Below are 21,553 nucleotides of genomic sequence, written 5' to 3'. Positions count from 1 at the left end.
AGTTGATCCCAGATCGAATGCTGGATGCATTCGGAGAGAAGGATTCACTCCTTAGCAGTTGGCCAAATAACGACCACTAGAATTGATTGTGCTTGTAATAGATTAGAAAGCACTATTTGCATTGTTTGCTCAAGGAACTAAAGGATGGAAAGATATTTAATGCTTCAGGTTGAAGGTCTGAAGGGAGAGGCAGCCTTAGTTACCCCCGATTGTCTGCCTGACCCTAACCAAGGGGGTTGTTAGCCGCACCGAGAACGTGGACCGAACCCGCCGCATGAGGTCTCTCTGTTGGGCACTACTTGGAGCAGGAGGATGCTTGGGTGCCAGGGGGGGCTCTGGCCGTAAATCCCTCGCCTTCCGGGCCCTGCACAAGAGGCCAATGTGACTTGGGATTGGATCTCGAGGCCCGCATACTAGTCTATGGGCGAAATCTTGGATTAGTGATCCCTGTGGATTGCTGGATAACCTTCGGGCGGATTATGGATTGCCTTCGGGTAGATTATGGATAAGCCTACAGGCTGGACTTTATGAATATATTCCAAAGATAAATATGATAACTTGTTGAAAAGGAACTTGTTTGACACTGTTTTTCTATGTCAAGTGCTAAGATTATGTGAAGGAACCAATGTCTAACAGGCTAATTAAGGAAGTTGCTTGATGCCTGTCCAACTAAATGTGGTAGGTAATTAGACAACTAAAGCAACCTTGAGGAAAGTGCGGTGGATGTGGCCATGGGTTTGTTCTACGGATGGGTGGTCCCGGTTGGCCAGGAACTTTTCTCAATTGTAATGGACAGCAAGGAGTTCTTCTATAAGGAAATGAACAGTAAGGGCGTTGACCTGGAGTTAAGTAACAACAAAAATCTCGATTAATGCTATTTTGGGGGAATGGAATGGGACTATGCCTTATGGGCAGAGAGGTCGAGCCTTGCATCCCTCTCGTTTCCCATTCTCCTTGAACCAAGTGCAGCGTGAATCCGCTTTGGCCCTGGCGTTTTTGCGTAAAGTAGTTCGCTGAGGTTCGACGCTAGTTGCCGTTTAGGAAATGACCATTAGGGGAAACCCTGATTCAGGTCGGTCCTAAGTGGGAACGGCCAGAATACTTCTGCTACGTGGCAGACGCAGAAAGTCCTAGATCGCAAACCTCGTAACATTCCATGGGAGTGCCGGGCGGAGCTTTCTAGACTTTCTTTCCGATGGACTGCTAAGATGTGTCCTGAAGGGAACACATGGACATGTTACACAAGTACTATGTTTGATGATAGTATCATACTCAAATTTGTAACCATCCAATTTTCTGAATTTTATGCCTCTTCAAAAGACACAAGCTCATCCTCATTGCATAGACTAGAAACAACCAATGCATAACAATTTGGTATATAAGAGGCATTGCAAGAGCTTGAATGAGTACAATTAGTCAATAGTGCATCCAACTAACTATTTGCACCAGCCATTTTGGCATAGTTCTGGACTACTTAATCTTAGTGCATCATTCACATCTGCATCAGAAATATAGACTAATTTGTGGTATCATGAAAAATATATGTAAGATGAAAAACTACCTCATTGAGTGCTACATGTGATTATGTACCATTGGAAAAATGTAACAAAGTGTCATAGATATCCTATGAGCATACATTTGTCTCTTTTGTATATGAAAGTAAAGGCTAAACAACATCTTTTATAAAGGCAATATCACGACTGATCGAAATATGCTTCTTTTGTAAATGCCATAACGTATAACCCTTACTTTCATTAATGTACATTCCAAAAATGCATTTCTTAGTCTTATCATCCAATTTCTTGCATTATTGCACCAGTAGTAAAGCATTAGTAAGGAATAAAAAATAGATAACTGAGCAATAGATGACGTTTTGCCATAGGAAGCCTCATGTGGAGTGATAGATTGCAATGCCTTAGTGGGACACCTTTTAAGTACATACTTTTAAGTACATAAGAGGCACATAAAACAACCTCAAGGTAGAAACTATGTGACAAAGCTTGAGTCTTAATCATGCATCACACCATCTCCATTAGAGCTATGTTCTTTCTCTTAGCTACACCAGTTTATTGTGGAATATATGGCATTATGCATTGATTTTTTATCCACACTCCATCAAATATGAATTAAATTCTTTAGATATATACTCCCCCTCCTTGATCAAAATAGAGAGTGCTCACTTACATCCTAACAAATTTTCATCCGTGCTAACAAACTTCTTGAAGCAAAAAAATACTTCACAACTTTGTAATCATACCAATCTTGGCAAATGCAAATATTGATAGAATTCTTCTTGATCTCTAGTATATACAAAGCATATGTAAGTGTAAAAGTACAACTATTAACGGTAGTCAAATAAAATTTGCCAACTACTTTAACAAGACAAGAGGAGTTATTACACATGTGATAGTACTACACTTAGAGGCTGGCTCACAAGAAGTGAACAAACTTTATAAAGAGGTAATATGCTGAATACCACCACTATCAACGCACCATACATTTGAATCTATACTAGTCATGCACGAATGGTGTAAAGAAAGGTCATAATTGCATTGCACATAAATACCCACTTTGTATCTTTCACAACATTTACTGAGTCATGCACAAAACCAACATGCATTATGCTCATAACCAACATTGTTATGCTCATGCTTTGTAGCACAACATAAAGGAGAATGTAGAGGCTCTTACACATTGAAGTGATTATTATTGGGCTCTTACATGTTGAATCAATTACTATTGGAAGGTTTTTAAGACCCTTTGGTAGTTTCTTTAACTTAGTGGCAAGATGGCCCTTGAGAGTGAACCTACACTACCACGTATGATGGGGTAGTTGCCTTATGTTCAGAGTACAATTTGGATACTTCTTAGGTCATCCACCGATGCAAGTTAAAATTTCAATATCAGGTGATGATAAGCAATGAATTTATAATTGAAACACTTCAACAATTAGTAAATATAGCATTATGAACACTCTACAACCCACACATAATTTGGTAGATGTAGTGCACTCATGTCACTCTATAATCAATCTTGGGATAAAAATTCACTTAGATCTTAATGTAAGATTCATCCAACTCATTTAAGGATATGCATTGTCATGTTTTTGAGGTCTTCAAGTACTCTATACAATGCATGATGCCCAACCCAAGATGTCAAAGGCAAAGAGATTGGAGGTGTTTCCCTTCAAGATTTGGAGATTAAAATATTGACCTCAAGGTATTGTCGATTTCTAGGTTGAGATTTGAGTTTCTTGTTGAGGTGTTACAAAAGGAAATTTTCAAGATGAGATTTGTAAAAAAGCAACAATTTATGCACTCCTACACATCTAACAATGCAACCAATCTGCTAGTTTGGAAAAAAAAAGGCAAAAATGATCACTAAGCAAAGCATAACTTGGGCAGATCAATTAGTATTTATTAGGTCAGGCTTGTAACAAACAGCTATGGATAGATCAATTAGTACTTATAAGGTCATACTTGTAGCAAACTTGGGTAGATCAATTAGTACTTATAAAGGTTAGGCTTGTAGCAAACGACTACACATAGATGGATGGTATTAGAGGAGGCCTCGAGTCCCAATGTAAGGAGGGCTACAGGGAGATGTAATATTATCATAGTTATGGTGGCAAAGGGATGTCCTTAACATTAGATGGTGTCTCTTATATTGGTCCAACCACTTAGTACAAGGATAGTGATGGCTAGTTTCTTAGGATGTGATACTAATGTCTTGTTTCTTAGGACTTATGTAAATGCACACGTCTAAATTCTATACCGATACCAAAACCAGAACACCTTATCCATCAAAAGACCAAGGCACAGAAAGAGAGGGTGGCCATGGCGGGCTTGTCTTCTCCTCTCGCGGCCTCGTCTTCCTCTGCTTCCTGTCTCTCATCGTCGGCCGCCTTGCAGGGATCGACGCTTCTTCCGAAAACCTTTTCTGTGAGTTTCCCCTGCCGTTTTCATGAATATGCAGACAAATGTCCAAAATCATTTCTCTTTTCATCCGCTTGAAAGGTGCAGTCTTTTGATGTTCTTAACGATATAGATTACTTATTTGTTGAACTGGTAGCACTAAGCACACGAAGAAGAATAGAAAGAATCATGAGACTTGTCTGTCGACTTGGTCTCGATTACCAGAAATATATCGCTAGATTACATTTTATACCTTCTTATTTCACGTCGATGTTTGCTATAGAGTAGTACTGTGGTGCGGGGTTGTGGTCCATGCTTTGGAACTAGCGTATAGGTGTGGCAGTAGTGGAGAGAGAGGTCGGGCCAATGGAAGGATTCCTTCAGTTGATAGGATCCTTTTGGAGGCACATTCTAGTGATGTTTACATCCTCTATTATTTTTTAAAAAATTGTTGTGTGATGTTCTGCATCGTATGGACATTTTCTTGGTTCAAGTATGGACCGGCTTTTGGTTCTTTGAAACTTCTATTTGCCCCTCAACTGTGCTCTTTAAATGAAGAGCTGCAGAGGGACATTTGATGGTTTGAGAGCATTGCTGTGTCAGTTTCTAAATAGTCAACAGCTTGGGACTTGATCTCGAAGAATGCACCTTGAATCTGAAATCACAGAGCATCACCACTTGGTGTCCATGACAACCTTTGGTATAGTGATTCTGTAGTGATGCCCTTTTGACTTACCTATCACAGTGGGTTTGATGGTACATGAATATTCAAAGGCACAATTGGGTCTGTGACTTCCTATTGTTGGATGACTTGCTTGTGTTTTCAGCTCCACTCAAGCTGTCTGAGAAAGATTTGCCATTAGTCTTATACTTATTGCAGACTTATCAAAGTAAAGGAGTTTTGTATTTGGTGTGCATGATGCTTGCTTCCTTGGACTTGTCATAATTTCCAGCAACGTTTGATTGGACTTTGAAAAAGTTCAGTAGGTATGCAATTCGGACATATTAATGCTGAAGACATCTGTTCACTCATGGGTCCTTCCTAGGTGTACACTACACACAATGACATGTTCTTCTCTATCATAGCTCCCCTCATAGATTGAGGCTAGACTAGTCTAAACCGAGAGATGTTTGCTAAAACGGGATACCCTTTTCCTTTCAATGCCAAATGCTTCAAGCATTGTATCTGTTATGTGGCTTAGAATTTCTCTTTACTTGGGATAACTTTCATAAAGTTATCCCTAGTTGTATGCTATGGCTAGTTTAAAGATCTTGGTAGACCCTTGTTGTTTTGCTGTTGTATCAATAGAACTAGGTTTGCAACATTAAGACATAAGATTGAAGAAAACATGTACAAAAACATTACAACTGAAATCCTTGAGATCATAATGCTTGTAATAGACTCAGAGGACCGTGCAATTATGGAATGTATAGGTAGATGTATACCCCATACAACAAAAAATACTTAAGTAAGGAGTATTCTCATGATCACTTTCCTTGCCCTTTCTCTCTCTTTGCATTCTTGATTGCCTTTGTGGTTTTGAAACAAGTTTGCCAAGCTCGTGCATTAACTCTAAATCTTTGTAGGTATACCATTTATATTGCATATTTGTGAAAGTTTGAGGTCTTCCCCACACAAACACTTGGGTTGATCGTCCTTTGTGGTAGGGTCACAAGGAGGAGTTTTCAATTAGCCTCTTTGGCTTGTTTGTGTTTAAGATTGTGAGAGAATCATTCTCTACAGCCTTGAGATGTTTCTTTGTATTTATATGGGGTGTCTTTTTTGTGGAGTTCCACACTTTTTGACTTCTTTAGCTACCTATGTGCAATCTTTGCTCTACCTTTGCATGATCCCTCTTTGCCAATACATTTCATGCTACTGATGTTAGAAGTGGCAACTCCACCCCCATAGTTACCAAGAAACGCATTTCATACATGTAGGAACATGAGAAAAGTTTAGACCTTTCTAAAAGGTATGGAACACTTGAATTTAAAATGAAAAAAATTCCAAAAAATTTTCAAGTCGTTTGGGAGTGGCACTAGCAATGAGGATGAGGCTGATGATAGTGACTATGTAGATGAGGTGGATGTAGTGAGGTTTTGGATGCTCATGAGGCTTGGCTTTTGAATCTTGTGTAGGGTTCAAGAGTTGGGGTTTTAGATTGATTTTCATTTGAACATGTTTATTAGTAGGTAGTAGTTGTCATGTGAAATGAGTTTGTGTTGATGTCTCATAGAGACATGGATTGTAATTGCATTGTTGACATTGATTGCACTTTGTAGTGCTATCATCTTTTATTGAGCTGCATTTAAGGTTATTGTTGGTCATGGATGATGCATGGTGGAATATGGTGCATGGAAGTTGTTGGTCTGCTGAATCATGGATGTTTGGTTGCATTTTGTGTACAATAAAAAATTATGTTCAATGTGTGTTTTGCTGTTGAACTTAATAGTGTATTGTACTTAGAAAATCCCAATAATATTTAATTTGAATGAAACATGTCTTTGTTTTTTGTAAAACTTGTATGGAACCTTTGAAACCCATTTCATACGTCCTATTTTTGAAACCCTTGACAACTATGTCCATTATCATCTATTGTTGGAGGTCTTCTTTGGCCATCTATTGTGGTGTTGCTTTTGGGATGTCAGCCCTTTGCTTTAGAGCTCCTTCATCTAGTTACATGATGCACATGAGCTACACCATTGATTTAACAAGCTATCTAATTAGTGAGCCCACAAGAGTTTGAGGGATGTGAAAGTGCCTAGAGCTTGTGTTTCTTGTGTTGGTATTTTGGGGCAACCAATTGGTTGTCCATGCTTTTAATGCTAGGCCCACATCCCATTTGGGTCCAAGAATGGTGGTCATCAGGGTTTCTTCTCGTAGCCTTGTGTGGCTTTCCACTTTGTTGCTATGCACATATATTCTTCAAGTTTCATGTCTCTATGGTGCATAGTGTTGTTTTAACTTTCTTTCTTTCTTTTTTTGGTCTGTACATTGTTGATTTCCTGAAGAAAAGAGATGCTGCAAATCAGTTGAAGCATGCTCAGACACCAAAATTGTTCAACTTTTGTCTTCTTTATAGCGGAAGCGTAAAGATTCAATGTTAGCACCTTTTTAAGCCCTCCATTTCATGTATGCTTAGGAAGCAAGAAAAACTCTTTTGAAAGGCTAGAAAGTTCCTATGCAGAACTGGACATAGAAAGGGCAGCTAACTGCTCCAATAGGTAGCTACTTTTTACACTTTTTTTTCATGCTCCCTCATCCTGTCTGAATTTATTTGCGACTATTTTCACTGATTTTGCATGGAATGGATGATGTCTAACCATATGGCTAGATGGTTGCTGTTATGCCAGATGTTTGTGTGAAAATTTGTAGCAATGTGAAGGCTGTTATTTCCATTTGTAAACTGGCTTTGCATACAATTGATGCTATGTTGAGAGTTGCAGGAGCATTGGCAGCAGTAGGCTTTTGAATTTGGGTCTTTCAGTCTACATAGTTGTTACTTTTTTTTTGTTTTGTTTTTGTTATTTGTTTTTGGCATTAGGATATAATTAACAGGGCAAGTACAGATTGGAAGCAAGAGTCCCATAAAAAGAACCAGCTATCATCCTTTTTGGAAAAAACAACAGTTATCATCCCTATTTGGCTATTACAAGCAACTGAAAGTTAGTCACTTATGTATCACAAGATCAAGTGCTAGGATTGGCATATGTATCCACATGGACCATTGTAACTTTTTGTGTAAAGAGATTGACCATTGTATTTCTTTATAGTGCTGAGTTTCAGTTGGTTAATTGTGGATTTTCACATCATGTCACAAAACCTTTGGTTTTTCTTCCATGTTTTACTTTCTGTTCTGTTGTTCTTGGTAGGTTCAACCTGTCATTTTTTGTCTTTGGCATTCCTTTTGTTGCAACCAACTGCAGCTCAACTGGACCAGTGTTACTACAGGATGTCAGTTTCTTTCAATGTCTAAATGGGCTGATTGCTCTGAGATGCTCTTTGTATTTGTTATACATGAGGCAATATCTTACAGTGATTGCCTAAAATCAGGAGGGATTTGTTATTTATGTTGAGACCAGGCTTTCATATTTAATTATCAGATCAAGAGTTTTTTCTCTGTAGTCTGCATCTACATGGTAAAGAAGCTTCTGCTGTTTTTCCATACTTGCCTTCAAGCATTTAAAATTATTTGTGTGCTAGGAGTGTATTCACAATGAGTCTCTTTGATGAGAAGCTTAAAACTCTCAAAGTTTGTACTAGATTATCGACTGTGCAGATTACATGAAAGCTGAACCTGCGTTTCATCTGGAGAACTCTAATACTGTGTGCATTATCTGCAGCCTAAGTTCGACAATTCTTCTAACAAATGCAGAAACCTGGAAATTTTTGCACAGAAAAAGGTTCAAAAAAGGCGACAGGTGAGTGCTTTTGTAGATTGCCAGAATGGTTATCAAGCCACAACCCATTGCCCTGATTGATATGAGCATCTGATTCTACTTGCCTTTTGTGATTTGTAGGTTGTTTTGAGCCAGGATGTTCCGCTGCTTGGAAAAACAGGGCAGCTTGTGAAAGTGAAGCTTGGATATTACCGAAACTATCTTTTTCCTTACGGCAAAGCTAGGATTGCAACTCCGGAGTATCTAAAGTGAGTGGCGAAAGCTTAACAGAATTGTGTAAAACAATGTTTATTTAATCCTATTGCCATATAGTGGTGTCCGATCAGACTTAGGGGTTCTTTTGTATGCTTATCTTGGGGAGAGTTTAGTAAGACTACAAGTGAGCTTGTGTATGGCTATTTGAAAGCTCTTACTATCATTTATGGTTTCACTTGGTGTTTTGTTGTACTTAGAAGTTTGAGAGTTCTAGTTTAAAAAGAATTTAAGTACTTAAGTAGGAAACACATCTGTCATACAATAATCTGACAAATGTGGTCCATGGCAGGAGGTACAGGCTGAGTTTTCTTTTGTGATTTCTTATTTATTTGCCAGTGGGATTGCCACCCACTAGAAGGTGTAGATGATGCTGTCCAACTAGTTCCTGATAGCAAGCCTATCGCTGATCAACCTTATTGATCCAGTGCAAAAATGAGGAGGGTGATAACCATAGGCAGTTGAGAGACCATGAGGTTTTGTCAATATACTTTAGCCTTTGGCTGGTTGCAAAGGGGAAGTGACAATTCACTTTGATGTATGGGGTGAAGATCAGCACCATGTTGACAAATAAAACTGCAAGCAGTGGGAATAGACAATACAATGTTTGAGGTTGTGGTGTCACCTATAATGTTTGATTTGAGATCATCATCCATATTTAGACTACGCTTTACTTCTTAATAAAGCAAGGTACTCATACTTGTAACAAATGCTCCAAATTCTAGTAGCTTCACTACAGAGCAATTGCACATCATCTGCTGTTCTGCAAGGATGTAGGGAATAGACAATACAATGTTTGAGGTTGTGGTGTCACCTATAATGTTTGATTGGAGACCATCATCCATATTTAGACTACGCTCTACTTCTCAATAAAGCAAGGTACTCATACTTGTAACAAATGCTCCAAATTCTAGTAGCTTCACTGTAGTGCAATTGCACATCATCTGCTGTTCTTCAAGGATGTACTTGAATCTACGTCTAAAATGCCAACTTGTTGACTGTTAGGGATGAAAACAAAAAGGCAATACAACAGAGATGCTAGGCACAAAAGTGCAAATATGATTGTAAGAACTTTGATGAGGAAGAATATATGAATGCTGTGAGAGGACACTGGGTTTTGCAGAGGAAATGCAGTGTGTGCAACAAACTTTGGTGAGGGAAAAGATACCAATGCTGTGAGAGAACCCTAAGTTTTGCAGAGAAAATATAGTGTACAACAAATGCATGACCACGGAGTGTGCTCAGAGAAAGAGGAGAGAATGAATGAATGCTAACTCAATTGCCAAACCAAGTATGTTACAATGGAGTGCTGAAGGAGCAGAAGGCTGCCCAGCAGCTAGTGTGTCTAGGAGTGGGCTGAGGATGGGGAAGGACTGTGTCCTCCAGAACAGATCCTGAATGCAGCAAGCCACTGTAACTGGATGCTGAATGTGAAGGGAGGTCATTGAGAGTGAGGACTGGAGGAAATTAGCAAAATGCAATAGTCCCCTAGTGTAGATGATGGCTGAAACAGCAGTGGCAACAGTTTGAATGCAGTCAACCAACAGCTGGAGGTGTTGGGCAGAAAAATGCAGCTGTCAGGAGGCTGTCTGGACAGTGTTGGGGTGTCACTAGCTGAAATGCAGTAGGATGGCATGACAGCAGGTTGATGATGACACTAGGCTGATATGATGTTGTCAGCAGCAGCAAATAGATCGCTAGATAGTAGATGATGTCAATGGTGGTGTAAGGCTGGTGCTGGTGATGAAGGATGGGCAGCAAACAGCAGGCCAATGGCGCTGAGATGTGGTTGTGGATTTCCTGGGCCTTTGTGTTTCAGAGGGGGATTCCCATGGTTACGAGGAGTTTCTTTTATGCGGTGACCTCTTTCCTTTGTCATTGAGCCACCATCCCCTGCCACTTGGTCCTTGGTCCTTGTTGTTTCTATGCAGCTTATGGTGCCTTAAATTGTTCCTTGCTATCATCTCATAGTTAGGTTAGAGGCTTCGAAGTTGGCTTACCCATCCTAGATTGGGGATTTTAGGAGTGATCCATTCGAGGCCTCTTTGCTTTCATTGGCTTTTGGTGGCCTTCTATTCGATCGGATTTTTATATGGAGAGGGGGTCTTGCTCCTTGGCTAGAATTCTTCATCAATGGACTTCATCGGCATTGGCACTCTTCCTACCACCCTCGGAACTACATCTCCTTTGGCCTTCCACCACATCTAGGATTTGAGAGGGGGTGTTAGCAGTCGTGTGTCTTGTATGGTCATCACTGTGAGCCTCAGTTTGAGTTAGATGAGGATTGTAGGAGCTTTGATGTTGTCTTTATTTGTAATTTTATGTGCTTTGGGCATTTTAGATGGAGGGCACATTAGTGCATTTTTTTTTGGGCACTTTTGGTTGTCTTGGGTGCCCATATTTTGGGCTTGGATAATCTATTACTAGTTATGGCCCCAATTTGCCTATATATAGGCGGCTTGCCCTCTCTCTCCAATTATCCATCATTGATCCTTTGTGATCAGCTAGCCCTCCTCATTCTCTCATTCCTTTGCTACCGTCTGGCAGCACGCCTACACTGATGTGTATAGTTGCGTATTGGGACTGATTGTTGCAACCTTGTATCTTCAGCCATTGCAGTCACATTGTTCCTTCTCTCTGATGAGAGATGATGAAGCCATTTGTATTAGTTATGGTCTCATATGCCATTTTGGCCTTCTAGAGAGGTTGATAGATCTTTCTTTCTTTTTTTCTTTCTTTCTCACTTGTGTTCTCTCTTTATCTCCTCTCCATGTTCACTTTCCTTTCCATTGCGCACTCTCACAAGACCACTAGAACAGGATCATAGATACCCAAGCAATGGGTGATCAAGCCACCACCCAAGGTGCCTTGGAGAGAATGTGATGTCGATGTCGATTATACCAACTCTTGAAAATAGAGAAGAATCATAGTAGCTCTCTATGTCTATCGACAATGTGTTGTAGTAGCTTATGTGACCATCTTGCAATCAATGCCTCTAAGCATATATGAACATGGATTGTTTGCCATTGGCCAAATTGCCAAAGTGTCCCTCTCATGTGAGCTCCGACTAGGAGCCAATCCCGCTCTTTGTCAAAAAACAACCCATCATGAACCTGGATGTCAATCCTAGTACAAGGATTTTAAAATGTGCCAGACTGCAGTCGATGCATTAGGGAAGTTTCTCTCTGGATTCCGTGCACTTGTATAGATGAGGTTCACCTACCCCATCTCACCACACCCTCACCTCCCCTCTCTAGGACTAGAGAGTCGTGTATTCAGCTGTCCTGCATTGCAGTCAGATTAAGTGTTGTTTCCTCCATCTGCATTCTTCGTCTCTCTTTGTGTTCCTTTTTCGCCTCCACTCTGCACACTCACACTTGTAGATTTTGAAGGATCAAAGGTGCCAGACTGCTATGTTTGGTAGGAACATTTGGATCGGGAGAATAACTGATACCACAAGGACTATCATGAAGACTGATGAGATTGTGAGGATCATTGTGAAGACAACTGAGATTGAGAGGGTTGTTGCCAAGACACTCGTGATTGTGAAGATTGCAAGATTAATACAGCCATCTCTGTGGGCCTGTAAGCATTTAGGTCACAGGTGTGTTTCTCTCCTATTTGCCATCATGATCAGCAGTCGAAGTGACTGTTAGGTATCTAGAGTTGGTACAAGTTTTGATTCTTGACGATTGATGAGTCTGTAGAATCAAAGCAGTGCAAGAAAAGGACCCAAAATCTTTCTAAAATTGAATTTCACTGTTTTTTTTTGTCTTTGAGGTCCAGAATGGCAAGCCCAATATACTTTTCTTGAACATACCTGACATTAAATATTGTTTACTCCTACAACTGGCTCTATTTTGCTGTTGACTGCTTCTGCACTGTGCGATGTTTCAAAAACTACGTAAAGTTTCTTGCATGGAATTCCCATTCGTTCATTTTGTAGCCAGTGAAAGACTCATTGGGATGTTACTAAATCAGAGATGTGTGGGTTCTCGTATAAAGGAATCATTTTGTCATTTGTTTTGGCGATTGTAAGTGGTCCTGTCAAGCAGAGTTGTTTTGCTACTTTTTTTGGGGTGCATTTTTAAGAGGAGGCGAATAAGAGCTTTTCTCTGATAAGAAAAGCCTGGTCATGTCTTGAGTTTGCTTTCTCTTTGTTTTCTCCAGAGAGATTAGACTTGAAGAAGAAAGAAAGGAAGCTGAGAAGAGAAGGGTATGCCTCTGTTATCTCCATGTTCTAGTAGTTGAATTTTCACCCTACTGATTTGACAATGAGTCCCCTTTTGTATGCCTATGCAATCTTGGGTTGGTCAAGACTTGTGGGCAATTTTCATGTCGCAAAGCAAGTATTTTGAAAAAAATTGTTGTTTTAATGGACTGCCCATGATTAGCTGTAGCACAAATATATTTACAAATGAGATTAGATCTGGTTAGATTGTCTTGGCAATGTCTTCACTGAGAAATGCCTGCTGTAGAATATATACAAAGTGTTCAGTTTTTCCATGTATATCACAGAGCAACTCATAATTGCATCACAGTAAGTCAATAACTGACTGCAACTTGATTATTTGTGCCTCACGACAGCTGCTATTACTGTCTGGTCAAGGTGGTGTTAATGGAAGTCATATTTAATGACGTTTGTTCATAACATCCATGGAAGGTTCTTGTGACAGGAGGAGCAGTTATTGATGACATCATCTGATGCCATGCATTAGCTACAGTTGATTAGTAGCTGATATTGGCTGCCTGCTTCCAAAAGTCTTGTGGATTGCAATTGGTGCACTAGGATTGTTGAAATCTGGTCTGGTTGAAAATTTCTAAATGAATTGTTGAATGTTGCTAGAGTACACTCTCGTACAAGTGCGCTGTTTTCTTCGGTGCACTGTGTATTGTAGCGGATGGATTATAGTATATTCAATGCTGGGAAGAGCAGCAGTGGGTTTTCAGCATGTGGTCATGTGTCTGGGTGTTTCATATGAATGTGCTCATGAAGGTGCCATTGTGCATGACTGCATGTTCTCTGAACCCATGCTTGGCTTGTCTATGCATGAGTTACTAGACTTGTGCACGATTTTACATGCTTAGTATAACACTTCCAGAAAGTATTCTCAATCAATAAATCTCATAGTAACTCATGTTTGTTTTTCACAGAGGTGTAAGTGCACATGGGTGTAAAGTTATGCCTCATTGTTTGCCTCCTGATTCGTCTTCAGGCCCTTCTTCACTGCAGATTTCTATATATTTGAACCCCCAAATGTAATGCAAAAAGTTGGGTGATGATCTTCCAACTGTAACTAAAATAACAGAACACTATTATGTAATGGTTCTTAATTGGATTATGCAGATCAAAGAAGCAGCAGAGGCTGATGCTCTGATGTTTAAAACCATAGGCGGGTTTAGCTGCAGGCGAAAGGTTGGCAAGGGAAAACAAATTTTTGGACAGTAAGCTTCTTCCTGTCTAAAAGTGTGATTTTAAGCTTTGCTCAACTTAAACTCGTTTTCTTGAATGTTGCAAATCATTATATTTCATGGTTTTCGTTGTTTGAGCAGGGTGACAACACAAGATCTAGCTGATATCATAAAAGCACAAACCTCAAAGTAAGTCAAGAGTACTTCACTATCTGTCATCATGAGTCTGTTGGTAAGTTTTTTTTTTGGGGGACAAATCTGCATCCAGATGTACATATGGGGTGTATATTAGTTGTAATTTCCAGACATAGGCTTTATGCCATGAAATAACAGATGGTGTTTGAAGTGGTACCTCATAGATTAGAAATGCACATAAAATTATATTTGACAAGGTGACAGAAATAGGCAATACTGATGCAAGCTGATTGTTTCATTGTAGTGGTTCCAGGTAAGTATCAGGACCACTGCACATAGTCTAGACAGTACTGTAAGTAGACTGCTTAGTAAGTATGAGGACCACTACATGCCTGCACACAGTCTAGACTCTACTTTAGTAGACTGCTGTAGTAAGTATGAGGACCACTACATGCCTGCACACAGTCTAGATTCTACTTTAGTAGACTGCTCTAGTAACTTCCATACATAGACTAATTTAGCATGCTTGCACATGTTTTCCTGATGTGTGCATAAGGAAAAACTTATTCAATCGTAAGTTCTTATGCAAACATACTTCTAGACCAATCCACCCACAGTTGGATGTGCAATTTTAGTTATAGCTTTTTGCACACCATCATATACAAGGGATATAACTGAACTGATTTGTGATTGTGGACTTGTATGCTCACTTGAATGTGAGTGAAACTCTGCCTGGATTGTGAGTGTTATTGAGGTGGTCCAATATTTGAGGCCACCTTGTTTTAATGGTGCTGACTGAATGTTCTACTTGATACAGGGTGATTGATAAACGAGATATTACTCTCCCCGAGGTCCGTGAAATCGGTGAGTACGTTGCTGAGATAAAGTTGCACCCAGAAGTGACTGCTCAGGTGCGATTGAATGTCATACCAAATTGAGGTTGCACAAGAGTTGCTTGTCCATGCAAATAGTCTTCTGGAGTGTACACAGTCCATACACAAGGATAATGTAAAGTGGTGCCGCCAACATTTGAGTCTGGTCAGCTGAGCTGTACCCTATTTTGTAGTTCCTTCTGAAAGCTTTGGTGCATATTTCAAATTCCACATCCCTTCCATATCACACATTTTGGTCACGATGGTCACCAAAATTGTTGACAGTTGCAAACAAAACCCAACTCTTGTATAAACCGGACACACGTTTCTCCCCAGACATCTTTCATTATATGAGGAAGTATTTAAAGTTTTGTAGACCTGCAAGTGTGAGTTTTCTATCCTCCTAACATAACCAGGGCAGTTCCCAAAACATAAAATCGCAATGGGTGCCATGTAAACTGATGAGCTTGTTCCCTGTTGTATACTTTATTGAGGTCCAATTAGAGGATCTGTAACTTATCTCCACCCAATAATCATCCATGATTGGGCCAGCTTATACATATCTGGATGGTTTTGAACCTTAATCACAGCGAATAAAAGATAGTTTGTGTTCAGCAAAAATTCGCTTTCCAAAAATCAATGTAAAGATATAATGAAGTTCTCTTCTAGAATTGCTAGATCTAGACATATATGAGCATATTAGTTGTGCTCTCAAATTGGGACAAGAGTTAGGAATTCAAAATCTTTCTAGGGCCAGGTCTTAATTAGAAGATAGGTGAGTCACTCCTTTTTAATCAGTCATTTGGGCAACCCATTTCCTAAGATGTGGATGATATCATTAGCCTAATATGGTGCTAGATCAGCCTTGCAGAGTTTAAGCTGCTTATCGAAATTTGAATGTGTTAAAGAGGTTGCCATTGACATCCATTGCTTTTTCTCCACTTGTTACTCATGAAATGTGATTGGCCATTTAATGTTGCTTTCCCTTCACACAACCACTGAGAAATTACATTCCAGTAGTAGTAGAAGCTAGGATCTTTTTTTCTTATGATGTAAGGTTTATTTGCCATATAGAATAATGCTTCATGATCCATGAAGGCGTGAATGGCATAGCTAGAAAATAAATTTGAAACTCTTTAACAAGATACACCATTTCCAATCCTTCATTTTCCATAGTTGAATAGTTCATTTTTGCATTAGTGAGTTGTTTGCTTGTGAAACTCATAGGAAACTCCATGTTATGCCATTTTTATATTGATGAGTTGTTTACTTGTAAGATTGACAAGAAAGTCCATGTTATGCGCACGAGGTTGGCTCAACACCCCTCCAATTGCAATCTTAGATGTATCAATATGCACGTGTGGTAGACACTTTGCATTTTGTGGTAAAGGCTATTCTGTGCCTATCATTTGGATGAACTTACGCTTGATTATATCCTAAAAATCCATCAAGGAAGGTGTAAGCTTCATTGCTTGTAACTCATTCAATCATGTGGTTAGTATAAGTAGTGGGTACTAGTCTCTTTTGGTTGTTGTATTCACTTCTTATTGTGTATCACAAGAATAGGTGAGATTAGTTTATATGCTCTATCTCATAAATGAATCATGTAATTTCAAACTATGATGAGTGTAATAAGGGTTTTAAGGTATGACTTTTTCTTAATTGACTTAGCATTAGATTTTAGTGTGATTGTATGAGGATCAAATTTGAGGCCAAATGTGCCATGTAGGATATGGATTGACCCTTAATCACGTGGTAAGTATAAATAGTGGGTACGAGTCTCTTTTGGTGGTTGTATTCACTTCTTATCGTGTATGACAAGAATAGGTGACATTAGTTTATATGCTTTATCTCATAAATGAATCATGTTTTTCCAAACTATGATGAGTGTAATAAGGGTTCATGGGTATGACATTTTCTTGATTGACTTAGCATTAGATTTTAGTGCGATTGCATACGGATCAAATTTGAAGCCAAATGTGCCTTGTAGGATATGGATTAATCTTAATCACATCCTAACTAGATAAGAAAATGACACCTTATCAATTTTTGATTTTCCTCCAATTTTAGGGTCAAATTAGCATTAGATAATGATGCAACTTTCTCTTTCTTTACTTTCATGCACAATCACCTCATTTTTAAATATTTATAAAGCCTTGAAAATAATGTCTTATTTCTCAAGAAATTTGATTACAACCTCTAAAAGCTTGTTTTCATATTCTAGACATGTTTTATTTTTGAACTCTATTTTCAATATTGTCACTTTTCTAGGTTTAATAACTTTTGTTGTTTTGTTTTTTGTTTTCTTTTTTTCATTCTCTAGTTCTCTTTAGCTGTGTTTGTTTATGTCATTGGAAGAAGCTTAATGTATCATTTAAATTCCCTTTGTTAAGGGTTTTTGAAATCTTATTCTCTTTATGTATTCACATGTCCTATTTGAAGAAGCAAGTTGTACCAATTTGATTGGAATAAACAAGAAGATTGAGAAGGTAATTGGAATGTGAAGATTCTTATGGTTTTAAAAGTCATTAATATTATTATAGGCCTTTCTCTTTGTTTTCTTTTCTTCTTACTACTATTTTTGCTCTTTTTATGTATTTACTCTATTGGAAGAGGCTTGCTATGTCAATTGGATGAAAAGAAGCAATAAAGTTATGAAGGTAATTATAATGTTAATGGTTAGGAATCAAAAAGTAGCTTTTGTCTTATTTATTACTATTGCTCTTGTGACTTTTATATATTTGTATGCTCTATCGGGAAAAGCTTGGCGTGCAAATTGGATTGGAGAAGAGGTAATTGGAATGTTAAAGTGATTTTTATTTGTATTTGTATTTGCAATAGTGTAAGAAGTCACTCATAACTATGCCTTTGAACATATAGATGAATCTCCAATGAAAGAGAAGAGATATATATATGGAAGAAGAATATTTCATATGGAGAGAAAAGAACTAGAAGGTTCTTATTGATCAAGTTAAGGTAGAAGGTTGAGAGATGAAGGTAATAAGAATATTGATCTATGGATACATGGAGGGCTATACCTAATAGAAGAAGAATATTCCATATGGAGAGGAAAGAACTAGAAGGTTTTTATCGATTAAGTTGAAGCTAAAAGGTTGAGGGATGAAGGTAAGAGGAATATTAATATGGGGGTAAATGGAGGGTTGTACCTAATAGATCTTTTAATAGGTTAACTATCCAAATTTTGGAGTCTTCTTGATTGAATCAAGTTTATTTGAGATGGAAATGATGGCTTGTTGGGATATTGTAATTGTTTGTAGACTCATTATGTAAGTGAAGTTTACAATATGAGACGATTGCTTTATCATAACCATTTTTCTTAGGAGACCAAGTATAGAAAATAAGTGAGTAGATTGGTTGAAGTAGACATAGAGTTCAAAACAATAAAGGAGGAAGTGGAAATGTTCAAGGAGGATAACAAATCACGAAAGGATCAAGTGACCAAATTGAAGACCTCTTTGACTTCAGTTGGTTTTAGGTCTAGACAAAGGCAACTTAAAAGCCTTGACAATTTAGCATTAAAGGGTAAGGGCTTCAAGAGAAGGATGAAAAAGAATATAACAAGTATTGACTTCAAGAATTTTCATTTTAGGAAGAAATAATATGCCAAAATAGAGAGGACATTATCGATTTGCTAAGGGATTCGACATCAAGCTCTTTACGCAAAGATATGTGGAAAGAGCTAAGCAAAGAATTTTAAAGTATAGTTGAACCATAGCAAGTTTTGGAAGCATGTGACAATGCTTCAATAAGTAGATAAGGATATAGAGCAATTAACAAGGTGGTGGTGAAGAACCTTCGCTAACATTATCTAGTGCTTTTGTTCTTCCTAGACCATACATGCTTGTGTAAGAAATTAAAAAGCAAAACTTGGTAATCATAAAGCTTCTAGGTGATTATGAGCACATTAAAGATACAGTGCCTTTTATAATACAAAGGAAAAAGAATATGTTAGTTTTTCAATATGATGTTTTCAACAAGGTATGGGTGGATCTTAAGAGTGTGTAGGTTGTAATGGCATGCACTTATAACATGACTCTAAAGAATACAAAGGGGAGACTCATCTTTGTATAACACAACAAATTGAAGAAACCACACTTGACCTAAATCTTACTCAAGATAGAGCTTCTCATTAGTATAATAACTTTGTACAAGGTATGTGATTCTATTCACATTATTTGTAGAGAGGTTACTCAAGTAACATTTTATATTGACATTCAAGGTTGTATAACACATACGATTTCATTCTTTTACAATGCTCAAATGTCAAGTCATCTTCTTTTGCTGCTTTCTACTTCCCCAACTTTTTCTTTCTATTCGAGCAAGAATGTGCTCATCTTGTTCTGTAGAAGGTATCTTTGCCTCTTGCAGCCTTGCAATTGGGGGTTCTTTAGGGGATTAGTTGCCAATGCATAAGCATTGTAGCATAAGAAGTATCCACTTCTTGAGATTTTGTGACTTGGAGCATAGCCAAAATACTTAATTGCAATATACTTTTCAATCAATATGACTTTGTCTCTACTTGCAAGTGCATGGAAATACCCTAAATACTTAGACAAAGTCTTGAGAACAAATATTAATATTGCAGTCTCCTTAGAATACTTTGCATAGTAAATATTCACAATGTTTGGATTGAGCTTGGGAGGTAATATGTAAGGGTGGAATCCTGCATAAATGTGGTCTTGTTGTGCCATCAAAATGGGCTTGGAAGCCATCATCATCATCAAAAAGTAATGCCTATTAAAAAATTAACAAATGTGTAATTGAGAATGTTCTATTCAAGCACTTGAGGAAATGGTAAGAGACAAGAAAAGTAAAGCTCACATTTTCATGATTATGTTATTTGCAACCCTATGTTTTAACCATAAATCAATAGAACTTGCTTAGGTTCCTCCACAATGACCTTTCTCTCCACCTCCTTGCCCATATGTTCGATATAAATTCTTCTTTGAGTCTCCAAACACATGACTAATTTTTAAGTTGACAATGTCAAGCTCATTTCACAAAGCCTCCTCCTTCTCAATGGGCATGACCTTTTTAGTATCCATATTGGCATTCTCAATATCCATTATTCTCTTGTAGGTGGCAAAAGTCTTTGACGAAGCTTTGTTGGGTCAATTCACTCTTCTTAAGAAGCCGAGTAGCCCCAAAACCCAAAGTATAATTCAAATAGCTTATAGATGTTTTTGTGAAATGAACATTGCAATGTTTTCTCTCAACCTTCAGGGAGTCTTTGGAGCCTTTTCTTTATAACTCTCTTCTCATTGTACATCCTGGACTTATATGAGTAGTATATGAAGATTGTGAAATCTTCAACAATTTTCTCTAAGTTCGCCAAATGCTTGAAGGTATTGTACTTGTCTTTCAAGAAACATATGTTGGAATATATGTTGGACATTATGATCTCTTCTATGTTGGAGGTGTTGAGAGATAGTAGGCATGCGAACCCTATGTATGCAAGGGTGGATAAAGGTAGATGGGTGTGAATGGACTAGAGGGTAGGGGGAAACCCTAACCTTAGCCATCTAGAGACTATTTAAACAACCTAGAGGTTACTCTCAAATGTAGAGAGAGTGTACCGATTGTACTTGTGAACAACTCATTAAGCAATAACTTCTTCTTGTACTTGAGCTCTCTCTCCCTCTTATGACACCTTCTCATACTCTCACTTTGATATTTTAACATGGTATTAGAGCCAAAAAGCTTCCTTCAACTTTATCTCCCACTAAGTGCACATGAGCATGTCATTTCCTCACTTGAACCTCTCAACCTCCATAGCCAAATTGGACCTATAGACCTTGGAGGAGTTGGCGTGGCCAAAGGAGAATATATTTTGCCGTGCTTTCTTCTAGAGACCTCTTTCTCTACTCAGGGCATAGCAGTAAGATGCAATAAAGCTTGACATTGAGCATGTAGAAGGCTGGCATCACAACGAACGTAGAAAAGGTGCCTTTTTGACAGCGTGATTGTCGCCACTATCGCAGGCACACTGCCAAGACCCATAGATTGCTTATTGCTTCAAGCATTTCAAGCCGAGAGCTATGGCTACCTCTTCTATAGTCATATGCACTCTCACACACACAAACGTAGTAAGATTATCTTTGAATCTAATCAAGTTATCTCCTTCCACACATCTGCCGATAGCTTCACAATCCAAGATGTGCTTTCAAACAAGCTCCATCTCTAAGCTTCAACCTTTGACCTTCATAGGCATATGCGCGAGAAAGGATAAGAGAAGAAGAAGAATATGAAGAGCTTCTCCATGGTCCCTCACTCTCTCATACATACACTCTTTCTCTCTCACACTCACACACACACCCTCTCACACTCTCACACTCTCTCATACATACACTCTTTCTCTCTCACACTCTCTTATACACACACCCTCACTCTCTCATATACACACTCTCCCTCTCCACACTTCCTCTCTTCCTCTCTCATACACAAGAATGAAGCAAGAGCAAGAAGCAAGAAGAGAGAAAGTTTGGCCATACACCAAGAGTGAGCTTCTCCATTCACTTTTTGACTTTTCTACATACCCTATTTCCT

At 38.5% G+C, this 21,553-nt stretch overlaps 1 protein-coding gene across 1 annotated transcript; it reads left to right on the top strand.

Moving 5' to 3' along the window:
* The first annotated feature begins 3,759 nt into the window (after positions 1–3,759).
* LOC148009142 (large ribosomal subunit protein bL9c-like) lies at positions 3,760–15,363 on the top strand. The gene is made up of 7 exons (XM_087673766.1): positions 3,760–3,941; positions 8,259–8,336; positions 8,436–8,563; positions 12,738–12,783; positions 13,915–14,012; positions 14,121–14,168; positions 14,932–15,363. The coding sequence occupies exons 1-7, from the start codon at positions 3,837–3,839 to the stop codon at positions 15,050–15,052; spliced, it is 624 nt and encodes a 207-aa protein (XP_087529892.1). The 5' UTR covers positions 3,760–3,836; the 3' UTR covers positions 15,053–15,363.
* The last annotated feature ends 6,190 nt before the right edge of the window (positions 15,364–21,553 follow it).

Source organism: Lygodium microphyllum, unplaced genomic scaffold (assembly GCF_053477565.2).
Source record: "Lygodium microphyllum isolate KBCC unplaced genomic scaffold, Lygodium_microphyllum_v1.1.10 scaffold_37, whole genome shotgun sequence".
NCBI lineage: Eukaryota > Viridiplantae > Streptophyta > Polypodiopsida > Schizaeales > Lygodiaceae > Lygodium > Lygodium microphyllum.
This window is presented reverse-complemented; position numbering and strand designations above follow the sequence as displayed.

What these genes read in the sequence shown, in the direction of transcription:
- LOC148009142 (XM_087673766.1), top strand. Translation starts at nt 3,837, where the DNA reads ATGGCGGGCTTGTCTTCTCCTCTCGCGGCCTCGTCTTCCTCTGCTTCC. An exon ending in GCAACTCCGGAGTATCTAAA is followed by an intron (nt 8,564 to 12,737) that starts GTGAGTGGCGAA and finishes TGTTTTCTCCAG; the next exon opens with AGAGATTAGACTTGAAGAAG. An exon ending in GGAAAACAAATTTTTGGACA is followed by an intron (nt 14,013 to 14,120) that starts GTAAGCTTCTTC and finishes TTGTTTGAGCAG; the next exon opens with GGTGACAACACAAGATCTAG.